Genomic DNA, 12458 nt, shown 5'->3' on the forward strand with positions numbered 1-12458 from the left:
TAGCAAAGTTTAAAAAGTCACAGGGTTACTCATCGGGTCTATTTTTAGCTTGCTCATCAGCTCATCATTTTGGGGTAGAACGATTTTCTATACTATATACTACTCTCAGTGAACGTCTTCCATCGTTAAAATTTCAAATGAAAATGATATAGAAAAAGTGTGGCATGCAAGTACTTAAGTCTTTACCGCATTCCTTTCTCTCAAATGTTTTAGCTTGGCTAGGAAATATTGTACATTCCTTCAGGTCTGAGCTAAAATACTCATAATTTAAATGTCTGCAATGAGTTGAACATGAGGAGCGTCATATAGTTGTATTAATAGTAAATAACATGTTGAAGTAGATTTAATGATAATCATAGTTTAAATCCCCGGATAAGTCAAGCAGCAGTCCCCTTCATTAAATTTCATGTCCAGTGGACGGTCATACCGAAGTTACAGCCTACACTCCATCGGAAACACATATACCGAAGTTCGGGTGTTAAATAACAGATTACGACACCTTATGTATTTTTTTTAATTAAAAGATACATATGATTTCTATCAATCACATAACCTCCAAACATTGACAGGTTTTAACGTCACGCGTTGGTAATTAGCAAGCAAATCGCATAAGACCCAAAATGTGATAAAACCTAAACTTTGCAGAATGAAAATAAGTTGGGATGTTAAATGACTGATTACAACAATTTACGTATTTTTTCCCCAGAAAAATACACATGATTTCTATCAATCACATAACATCCAAACATTGGCATGTTTAACCGCACACATTTGAATTACCTTTAAAAATCACAACATTAAAGTTTCGTTTCGTGTTTTTTTTTATTCTTATTTACACACTTCAATTTCACACTTGTTTCTTCAATTTCTGATCACTGTAAAGGAAAAAAAGTGTTATAACAGTAATGCATGTATGATATTTATTAATCAGATATATCTGTACAATTTTTTTTAGAATCAACTAAATATTTTCCATGTATAAATTAAAAAAAAACTTACTCTTTTCCTCATCCAGCTTTTCTTTGTCATCATCTTTTGAATGTTATTCCTCATTAATTTGCACGCTGGAAAATAAATAAAAAGAGACACTATTATTTAATATTGTTGTCTTTTTTCCCTGCAGCTGAAATATTTCTGGTAAATATTTACTTACTTTTCAACCGATGTCTCTAATTCCGCACTGTATGAAAGAGAATTATGTGTGGTTATAAAAACGAGACAAATAGTACATCTTTAAAAGGATAATGATAAATACTCAGTTTAAAAAGAAATTACCACTAATTTCGTGTAACTCAATTGATTAGGATATTTTTAAAAATTGCCATCAGTATTTAACAAACTGGTCTTGTTATAAGAGAACTAGACTTTGACCCGTGCGTGCACGTGTTGACATTGGATATCGGACATTTACGAAATAGGTACATCGACACACCTTATTATTGACATTTACATAACAAAGCTATAAGCCTACAATAATGCTATTAATTTCACAACACTTTCCTTAGTTTGAATAATCTAACTGTGTCTCGGGAAAGGCCCTCACCACTATATAAATAGTGCCTGTTTGGGAGGGTAACAGTTGAAAATGACACCCCTCGAAAACCATTGTCAACCGACGCGAAGCGGAGGTTAACAATAGTTTTCGAGGGGTGTCAATTTCAAATGTTATCCTCCCAAACAGGCACTATTTATTTTAATAAACTGCCTCTTATACCTGTTATGTAGCAGAAAATGGCAGAATCGCTCCGAAACGATTTTGGAGAAAGTTAACGAAGTTGCCTTGAAAATAACAGTCAAATTCATCACAACTAATCTTTTTGACAATATTCTTCTGATTTCTCGGTATTAAAGACCAAAAATTCGAGTGTGTTATTTTAATATAGTAGTATAGATATATCGCTGGTGGAGAACACTGAGAGAGATGGGCATTCCCTTCTGGATACACTTGTTCAAAGATATGGAAGACCAAGGGATGTTTACATTGGCAAATAACGAGCACATGTAAGATGCAAAATATTTATTTTTGAACATTATGAAATAAATTTTTATAACCTAATATAATACTTCTGCAGGTTACCGGATCAATTTTGTAAACCAACAACTTATAATTAGGATGGTTTTTCAACAGAATTATTAAGAGATATTTTTAACATAAATTTTATTTACACTACTTTTTTTTAAATTACTTTTTCTATTTACCAATTCAGAGAATGCCGTCGTTTCTGTTTTATGAGAATAATACAGCAAGAACTTGATCAAATAAGAATGGAATGGAATAACCATTATATTAGAGCACAAAGACGCTACGATGATGACGGAAGTATTCCAGGAAAACCAGATATGATGTTTTTCCAAGTCCAAGTCCAAGTCCGAGAGGATGTTGTGAGGACTACGCAGCATACTTCGATCATTTGCTTTTAGATTCCACAGACCATTGAAAAGGCCATCGCGGCTTTGAATTACTTGGTTGAAAAGCTCTAAAATCCAAACCAAGCCCAGAGAATACACCATCACCTAATGTTCCACTTTTTAATTTAATGTGTTATACCTATCATCAGTACAGCTAAAAGAAAGTGTTTGAATTAAAATTTACAGACAGAAAACTTTACTGAATTTATTAGATAACTATATTCACTCATGGAACATGTTTTAATGGAAATTGCAAAATAAGGATTAAAAAATAGCAAACTATCCCAAGAAAAACTTGAAAGCCATACAGATGCAACAATCAAGCATTCTAAAAATGTTCAAGTGTATGCTACTACCATAGATACACCAGAAATCAATATTTACAAACAATTATCAATGCCCCTTGATATCATCTTTGTCTGAAGAAATACCTTTTTTCATAAAACTATCACTGCCATTTTTTTAGTTTAAAAAGAAAATGAATAAAAACTTTCAAAAAACATATATATCATTAAATAAAGTTCCTTTTCTTAAGCAAGATGGAATTCCCCGCCTCAAGTGATGGCCAACTCCATTTTCCTGTGAAATTTTTCAGGGGTTTCTCCTCTGCATATTTCCAAAAAAAGATCGCAAGTATGTGCAACTGATAACAGAGCTGGGTCTTCAACAAATTTAATTTCAAGCTTTTTGTGAAACCCTAATGGAGGGATTGTTTCAGCTCCAGTCAAAAAAGATGGGTTGATATAGACTTTAATTTGTTTTGTTTTGTGTTAAAATTTTAATTTTCGTGATATGAATAACATCCACCCGTTTTTAAGAATCATGCGGTTTTCTTCTAAATTGTATTGTGATGATATTAATTAAACTATGGTACGTTCAACTCTTCTGCATATTTATATACAAGAACGACATGCCTCGAATACCTAATTATAAATAGAGAATCAAAAAACCAAATAAGGCCGATTTCATAAAATATATAAATCCATTCATACCTTCCCTTCCAGACGCCATGTCTTCTGAATGGCGCATGCGCAAAAAAGTCGATAGCACGATGACGATGATGCGATAATACAATGGCGGTGACACGAATGAGCATAGCTTCATCGTCATCGTGTTAACGCATTATCGCTATAGTACCATCGCGCTATCGCTTCATCGTCATCGCATCCTCGCGCTATCGCACCATCGCCATCGCATTATCGCGCTATCGACCCCAACCTCGATGGTGCGATAGTGAACTGCATGGCCCTATCCGGATTCCATACAGGAGACTTTTGTAGCATGATTCAAAATTACAGATAAAAATTATATCAGTCAAAAAGAGAACTCATTTACGCGTTTATAAAAAAATATATCTAAAAAAATGTTGGCAAAAGAAACAGTACTTACTTTGGGTCCATAAGACTGAAATAAATATACAAGAGACTTGTGTAGCACGATTCAAATTACAAGGTCAAATTACAGATAAAATCAATATCAATCAAATGAGAGCTCATCCGCGTGTTTTAAAAGAAAAAAATTAAAAATTCGAATTCTGACTAAAGTCATTATACACGGTATTTTCCTTGACGATTGAGACCTTTTCCCACTGTTCATTAGGGCGAAACTAAAAATAATAAATTCGTACGTTGATAATAAGAATAAAAAATGTTACTTACTCAAATATGGAATAAGTTCCAAGTAAATAACAGACACTGTAACACTTAGTATTCACGTGCAAGGAAAGTTTTCGATCGTTGACGCGATCCGGGAGTTCTTGTGTAGTTCTTGTTGGCTTAATAGAGGTTTGCTTTGAATGTGCAGGCATTGTTGAGTGCATCATTGAGGAGGGAGAGCCAGAGGTCTTCATCGAATGCACAGGCATTGTTGAATGTATCAATGTGGAAGACTCACTGGAAAAGTCCATCTCCTATAATATAAAGTGGTCCGACGAATTAAATATATTTTAATTTTATCTAAAACGCAAGGTATAAGTAGTAAGTAGGACAGAGTGCAGTCACTCTACAGTCAGGATGACGTCATGGGTTTTCCCCATAAACGAGGTCAAAGGGGGAGTCTGCAGTCAGGGGGGAGTCTACAGTCAGGGGGTGGTTTACAGTCAAGGGTCAGTCTACAGTCAGGGGGTGGTTTACAGTCAAGGTGAACTCTACAGTCAAGGGGTAGTCTACAGTCAAGGGTTAGTCTACAGTTAGGGGTAGTTTTTAGATAAATACAACGATGATACTGATTTGTTATTAAAAATGGAAACTAAGGAGAAGCAGTACAAATGGAAAATTGTAGCCTGGAATGCTTTAAAAAACAGTGACAAGAAAAAATGGACTTTACAAGAGAGTCAATGGTTTGACAAAAAACAGGCATGTATGAATGATTTTAAAGAAAAAATGAAAAACGGTTACGATGTTGTAGACAGCTGGGGATCCGAAGAATACCTAATGAAACGTCAAATTATGCCCAGAAGGACTTATACGATTTAAGTTACACATGGAGATTTTTGCGTTAATTTTTCATTGGATGACCATACGAGTTTAGGGTATAAAAAGCTAGACAACACAAAAACACAATCAATGTGACAAAAATGGCTGAACAAATGGTCATGATGGAACTTCTAACAAATAACTGTGGAAACGAGTGTAAAGGCATGCTAAATGATGAGTTGAAAAAAAGAATAAAAATTATTATACCTGGGATTTTTGCGGTCGCACTCATTATTTCTTTGTGCGTTGTTGTCAGTGTCCTACACCAGAAGAAGAAAGACGACACTCTGATAGACTGTGTTTTACGTCCTACATTAAAAACTGAACTTAAAACTTGTTCATTTGTGGATCAGTACCCCCTTTCAAATGAGATTTACGTCAGGATATGTGTCAACGAAACTGTCCAGATTGATATAAGACGGTTTCATAACGGAAAACCTGGAGATGAAGGAATTACCTTGACCAGAACACAGTGGCAATACTTGAAAGCATCTGTAAATCATATGATGTTTCTATTTTAAAGCATAGAAAAGTGAGAAATAATAAATCAGGGGATGAAGAATAAGAACAAGACTGTGCACTTTTCAGAAACGGTTACGGTTATCCTTATTCCCTATGAAGAACGAAAAGGGGAATGGATGATCATGGCTTTGGACAGATATCGCTTTAAAAGAAGAATAGAAAACGCATCAAATATAATAAGCCCTGTATTGGAGAAACATTTACAAATAATAGTAAGAAATTACACTACGCTAGATGATGACAGTCAAAGACAGCATCCTATTTTAATATCAGAACTTACAGTCAAGGAGGAGTCTGCAGTCAAGGAGCAGTCTACAGTCAAGGGGGAGTCTACAGTCAAGGAGCAGTCTACAGTCAAGGAGGAGTCTACAGTCAAGGAGCAGTCTACAGTCAATGACGTCATACGATTACACACACCAAGTGATCTAAATTGTATATAAACTTAAATCAATTTGGAAATTTTACCAGTTCTTGTCGTCAGCAAGATGGAGCAAAAACACCAAGATCTCATCAAAGCAAACTACTCTACATTGGTAAAAAAAGATGATGTCTGGTTCAGTAGCAGGACACTTATACGCTTCGCACATTATTACAGATGAAATGAGACAGAAAATAGAAGCCGAAAAGACCAGTTATGACAAAAACAGGAAACTATTAAACATTATTTTGCGTCGAGGTTCTACTGCTTTTATGGGACTCCGAAAGGCATTACTCAAAGCTAACCAAGGCGACCTATCAAGACTCCTGATGAACACTGATGAAGATTCAAAAACCGAATACGAAAAGAAGTTAGCCATGGCAAGGTCGTTAGTGATCAACACAAAAGACAGGGGTACGTCTGAATCTAAAAAAGACAAGCGTTTGCAGGAGCAAAGATGCAGAATACCATTAGATGACGTAAACGACCTCTTCCTCACTGTCATGCCTTACAAGGGGATACTTTACATACATATCCGACACCTTGCAGAGTTCCACGGCCGACTCATTGCCACAAAGAAGGGGGTTACCTTTCCTTTAGACCGATGGTTAAAGTTTGAAGCTCTTTTACCAGATATCCAAAGCTACATCGACAATGTCGGACAAGAAAATGACGAAGCACAGTGGCATGTTGGCGGAGGAGTGTTCGTTTCGTTATCACCGAACAATCCTACAGTAGACATAAGACATTTCTGGAAACCAGATGACGCTACACAACCAGTCCCAACAAAGAAAGGAGTCACACTAAACAGGAACAAGTTGGCAAGACTTGGCTATGCTGTCGAAGAGATGCATGAGTATGTTCCGGAGTTAAAAGACGTAGAACTTTGCATGCTGAGCGAGTCTCACCAGAATCAACTTGGAATGCTTAACTGTCCCGAATGTACTCCTTTCGGATATGACCCACAAGAGACTCTACCCTCCTCCATGGAATGTAACCCTGGAGATTCTCGAGATCTAATGAACAGGGAGCGTGATTTTGAATGACAACTTTTTAAATTAATAATTTACGTTTGGTGGCTAAGATATATATCTATACATCTATTCATATAAATATATCTATACATGTATATATTATGTATGAAAACATTGTATTATAACAAAAATAAAATGATAATCGACCAAACAAGACTTGTGTTTTGCTATAAAACTGTGCTCTTAGAATCATGTAGACAGTTTGTGTCAAGTATGTCAAACTACACGGATTACTTACGGGAGCTTTATTATACACCCGGTAAACCAGGCGCATTTGCTGGTCCCGAAAAATTGTATCAAGCTGTAAAATCAGAGGGCAAATATAAGATTGGTAGACAAAAAATTAAACAGTTTTTAAATAACGAAGATGCTTACAGCCTGTTTAAGCCGATTCGAAAGACATTTCCTCGCTCAAATGTGGTTGTTGACACGATTGACTCTATGTGGGATGGTGATTTGGCAGACGTCAGCAATATAGCGTCTCATAACGATGGATACAAATTTTTGCTAGTGTTAATAGACATATTCAGTCGATTTTTATTCATAGTTCCTTTGAAAAATAAAAAAAATCAAACGATCATTGAGGGGTTGAAATCAGTTTTTCAAAAAGGGAGAAAACCGCAAACATTGAGAACAGATAAGGGTAGCGAATTTAAAAATCGTTGGGTAAAATCTTTCTTAAAAAAAGAAGGTATTAGTGTTATATACACCCAAAACGAAACTAAAGCAAATTATGCAGAGAGGGTTATACGCACCATGAAAAATTTAATGTATCGCTATTTCATGAAGACAAGAACCTACCGCTATGTGACTGTATTACAAGACCTGGTGAACAGCTATAACAGAAGACCACACAGATCCTTAGGTAAAAATGCACCCGCTAGTGTCAATAAAGATAATGCTGACGAAATCAGACTAGATACATATTTATCGAGACAGAAAAAGACCAAACTAGACAAGAATGTTAAGGTTCAAGAGGACGTAAAACCATCAAACAAAGTATTACGAAAAAGAATAAAACCTGTGTTCAAGTTCAAAATCGGAGACAATGTGAGAATATCACAACTCAAGCATCCATTTCAAAGAGATTATCAGCAAAAATGGACAGGAGAATATTTTAAAGTGAGTGTCAGATATAAAAGAGGAGGAATTCCTGTGTACAAAGTAAGAGATTTAGACGATGACGCAATCGAAGGTACCTTCTACGAATCGGAACTTCAGAAAGTCATAAAAACAGGAGATGTATTGTACAGAGTTAAAAAAGTGTTGAAAAGGCGGCGTCGGGGGAACATAAAAGAGGCCTTTGTAAAATGGGAAGGATGGCCGCGTAAATTTAACTCATGGATTCCAGAAAGTTCTTTAGAAAACGCCCAATAAAAACGAGCAAGTTTCATCTATCCTTTTTCATTCAGAATGAGCGTCCGAATGGTATTGACGTCTACCGACTGCTCTGAATATTTTGATAACAAACCAAATTGTTTCCGAGTTCAATTAAATAAGCAAATTCCGTTCGAAGGATATTGGTCGGTTGCATTGACAGAATTCTCAACAGAGAGTTGGATCTCTTCAAAGAAGAAGAAATCGGAGTTGTTTGTGTGTTGTGATATCTGTGAGGAAACGATTGTTGGAGGAAAAGACGCTCCTCTTTTGAGACGTGTATGTCTTGGGGAAAACCCGGAAAACATAACGTTTACTGCACCCTATTACATTCCGGTGAAAATCTGCGAATTACAACAGATCTGTATATATATAACGGACAGAGAAGGAAACTTGGTTTCATTTTTAGATGGACCGGTGGCCGTAACACTTCATTTTAAAAAGTTCCCTTACGTTTTATAATGAACAGTCAGACTTACGTTAGTGACCCCAGAATCTGGGAAGCGTTTTACAAAAACATGGCAGAGAAGAAGTTTAATCCTTACAGGTACAAGCCTAAGCAAATAGGAAGAGGAAGAAAACGACAGAGATCTTACGTCATTCCTTTGAGGCCACACTCACAATTAGAATCTACCGTCAACTCAACTCACGTGACTCCCATAGCTGCAGTGGAGGAAAGGGCGAAAACTGAACACGCGAATGATATCAAAGAAGGTGTTCCATCCGTCAAGGTAGACAGTAAGAGTATAAAAAGGCCCCGTTCTGGATATTCCGTCATTCCTACAAAGAAGAGGAAGAAGGCAGCACGTTCCAATCAAAGACAGAAGAAGAAACCCAAGTCTCGTAAACTAGCTAAGCAGCGAAAATCAATCAAAACAAAGCCGGTTACAAAGAAAAGGCAAATACCTGTCAAGAAAACAAAGTCAGCTCAAGTGAAAAAAATCAAGATTGACGCCTACAAGAGTATCTTTCGGGAATAAATATGGCCTTTTTAAGCGGTGATAACAAAGACATAGCTCAGCCTATGGAACTGTCTCTGTTTGCATCTCCTACCAATCAAGTAGCTGTAGAGAAAGTATATTTCACGGAAGCTAGACCAATATCCAGCATAGGTGTATCAGACACACCAATCGAAATTGTAGTTTCGGGGTCGGGTGCAGAATATATAGATTTAAAAAGAAGTAAATTTTACGTAAAAGCACGGATTTTAAAAGCCGACGGAACAGCTTTGGCTGAACAAGAAAAAACGAGTATCGTCAATCTACCCCTGCAAAGTATGTTTTCTCAGATGGACGTCTATTTAAACAACAAACTGGTGTCCTTCAATACAAACAACTATCCATGGAAAGCGTATATCAAGACAATTTTGTTCAGTGGGAAAGACGACTTGAAATCTCAAAAGCAGTCAGAATTGTTTTATAAAGACGAAGGGGCGATGAACGACGCCAACGCTTACAACGGAGGTAATGCTGGACTGGTGCTACGATACGGTTTTACTGAGCAAAGTAAAACTTTTGAGCTGGAAGGAAATCTGAAGGAAGATATTTTTGATCTTGACAAGTACTTGATAAACGGAGTAGATATTTACATCAAACTATTTAGATCCAGTACCCCGTTTGTAATCATGTCTGCAGAATCCTCCGCAGCTTACAAACTAGAACTGCTGGATGTCGTGTTCAAAGTTGCAAAGGTACGAGTTGATCCTGGAGTATTGCTGAACCACAGTAAACAAATAGAATCGACGCCTGTAAAGTATACGATATCAAGGAACGAATTAAAGATGAACACCATACCCAAAGGATCGACCGAATTTTACTGGGACAATATTTTCCCACAGGCTGTACCAGACCGTATTGTGGTAGCTTTGGTAGACCAAAAAGCTGTCAATGGTGATTATACGGCCAACCCATTCAATTTCGAACACATGGGGGTAACAGATGTCGGTATATACGTCAACGGAGAAAGCGTACCTGGTAGACCACTAAAAACAGACTTTTCGGCGGGACAGTATGTGGCTGCTTACACGCGTTTGTTTGAAGCCTCGGAAAAATGGAACTCTGATGCTGGACTCGATATCTCCCGAGAAAATTTCGGATCGGGATACTCCTTGTTTGTCTTCACCATCGATCCTTGTGGGTTTGGCGAAGAATATTTAAACCTCATTCGTCGAGGAAATACCAGACTGGAACTGAAATTCAAAGAAGCTACAACTAAAGCTGCAAACGCCCTTGTATTTGCTACGTTTTCTTCCCTGCTTGAGGTGGATAAGTCACGTGACATCAATTATATTCAACCATGAACTCGACGCAGATGTTAAATATTGTGAGAACGGACCCATGCTTAAGACGTTACGTAAGAGGAGTGTTTGCTAGCAACACGCTACCTGCAACTGTGACTCAGTTTCCGAGTGCATTTATCGTGAACACACAACCTTTACCGTCCCCCGGAGAACATTGGGTTGCGTTTATTGTGTTTGACTCGTTTCATGTAGAATTTTTTGACAGTCTTGGAAAATCACCAGCCGATTATAATCCCGATATACAGAACTTTTTCAATAAAAATAAAATGCATTGTACTTTCAAAACAATTCCATTGCAACCCTATTATTCTGATTGGTGTGGGCTTTATGTATTGGTGTATTTAATTGCCAGATTGTGTTTCAAATATTCGTTGAATCGTGTGTATGCTTTGTTTCCTAACATACATGTCAATGATACCTTTGTAAAACATTTTATGCATGACTATGTGAGATATTAATAAAATGAGTTCAAACAGTACAATGTGTTATCATATAAATATGAGGTTAAACGCCACGTGCTCTCAGTTTAAGAATGACCAAGGAAAAAGAAACAGTGATCATGAACGACTGGTGGAAAACACAAGCTTTGCTTCCATTTTCTGCCCCTACGACTATTTTGATTTGTGGTTGCACACAGAGTGGTAAAACCTATTTTACCAAATCACTTCTCCAACATGCGAATGGAATGTTCTCTGTTCCGGTGGACAAGATTATTTACGCCTACACCGAATACCAGCCCATCTTTGACGACATGTCTCGGTCAATCCCAAACTTCACATTACACCAAGGTTTGCCATCTAAAGAAGACATAGAACAGTATACGGAGGGTGTCAATCACACCATCTTGGTCTTGGATGATTTGATGTTAAAAATAGCTCAATCGCAAGATTGTGTTCACCTGTTTACGGTGACATCTCATCATAGAAACGTGACTACAGTGATGCTTTCACAGAACCTTTATCCTCCCGGGAAATATGCCAGGACCATATCTTTAAATTGTCTTAATGTTATTTTGTTTAAAAATTACCGCGATTCCAGACAGGTAATCACGTTCGGTTCTCAGGTATTACCGGGACAGGTTTCTTTTTTCAAAGCCGCTTATGACTCAGCGACCAGAAGAAATTTTGGGTACTTACACGTCTGCTTAGAGCCTACACAAAAGAGGGAATACCAGTTAAGGTCTCGCATACTCCCCGGAGAAGATATGATAATTTATCAACCTATATAAAGTTGTACTTAAAACATTTCGTCTTAGTTCATAATTATGAAGCAGACGGTGAAGAAGCATAGAGATCTCTTAAATTTCCTTTTATATGCTGACAGCTCACAACAAAAACTAATTCTGAAAACCTTAACTAGCGAACAATTCGACGTGATAAGTGAAATAGCTCTTAATATTTATACTGGTACATATCCTTTACCCAACAAATATATAAATGGGCTAAGACCATTCGAATCAGACATTCGCAAGCTGCGATCCAGAGAAGTGAGCAACAAGGAAAAACGCCGAATATTATTAAGTCACATTGAATTGGTGCCTTCATTATTGAAACCCATCGTGTCGAGTTTTTCATAAAAATGGCAAAAGAATTGATACTTGTGCCTAAATTAAAGTATGACCGTCTTGTGGGCCAGCATGCCAAACAACTGTCCTCTACAGAGACTCAAAATACTCCGGATTTCCCAAAGGAACGTATGGGCGATAAAGAAGATTAAAACAACATGTTACAAGCAGGAGGGGGTTTTGTCAGCAAGAAGCAAACTATTGGCAGACCTCCCGGAATATCTGATGGTAGACGCAAAAAGAAGAACAAAAACATTCCTTGGCTGACATATTGACATTTATTAAATGAATATAAAAAAACCCATTTTTTTTACATGACTTGTGAACGAAATTCAATAAAAATGATGTACAAATATACATT

At 36.9% G+C, this 12458-nt stretch overlaps 1 protein-coding gene and 1 pseudogene across 1 annotated transcript; both read left to right on the plus strand.

Annotated features, from left to right (window-relative positions):
* The first annotated feature begins 5450 nt into the window (after positions 1-5450).
* Positions 5451-6998, plus strand: LOC117686111 (uncharacterized; annotated as a pseudogene).
* A 2218-nt stretch (positions 6999-9216) lies between these two features.
* LOC117686119 (uncharacterized protein F54H12.2-like) lies at positions 9217-10533 on the plus strand. Its single transcript, XM_034460801.2, has one exon. It carries the CDS (start codon positions 9217-9219, stop codon positions 10531-10533), a length of 1317 nt encoding a protein of 438 aa, XP_034316692.2.
* Positions 10534-12458: the final 1925 nt, after the last annotated feature.

Source organism: Magallana gigas, chromosome 1, assembly GCF_963853765.1.
Source record: "Magallana gigas chromosome 1, xbMagGiga1.1, whole genome shotgun sequence".
In the NCBI taxonomy this organism is placed as follows: Eukaryota; Metazoa; Mollusca; class Bivalvia; order Ostreida; family Ostreidae; genus Magallana; species Magallana gigas.

Bases quoted from the DNA above. Each gene is read 5' to 3' on its own strand.
- LOC117686119 (XM_034460801.2), top strand. From the start codon at position 9,217: ATGGCCTTTTTAAGCGGTGATAACAAAGACATAGCTCAGCCTATGGAA.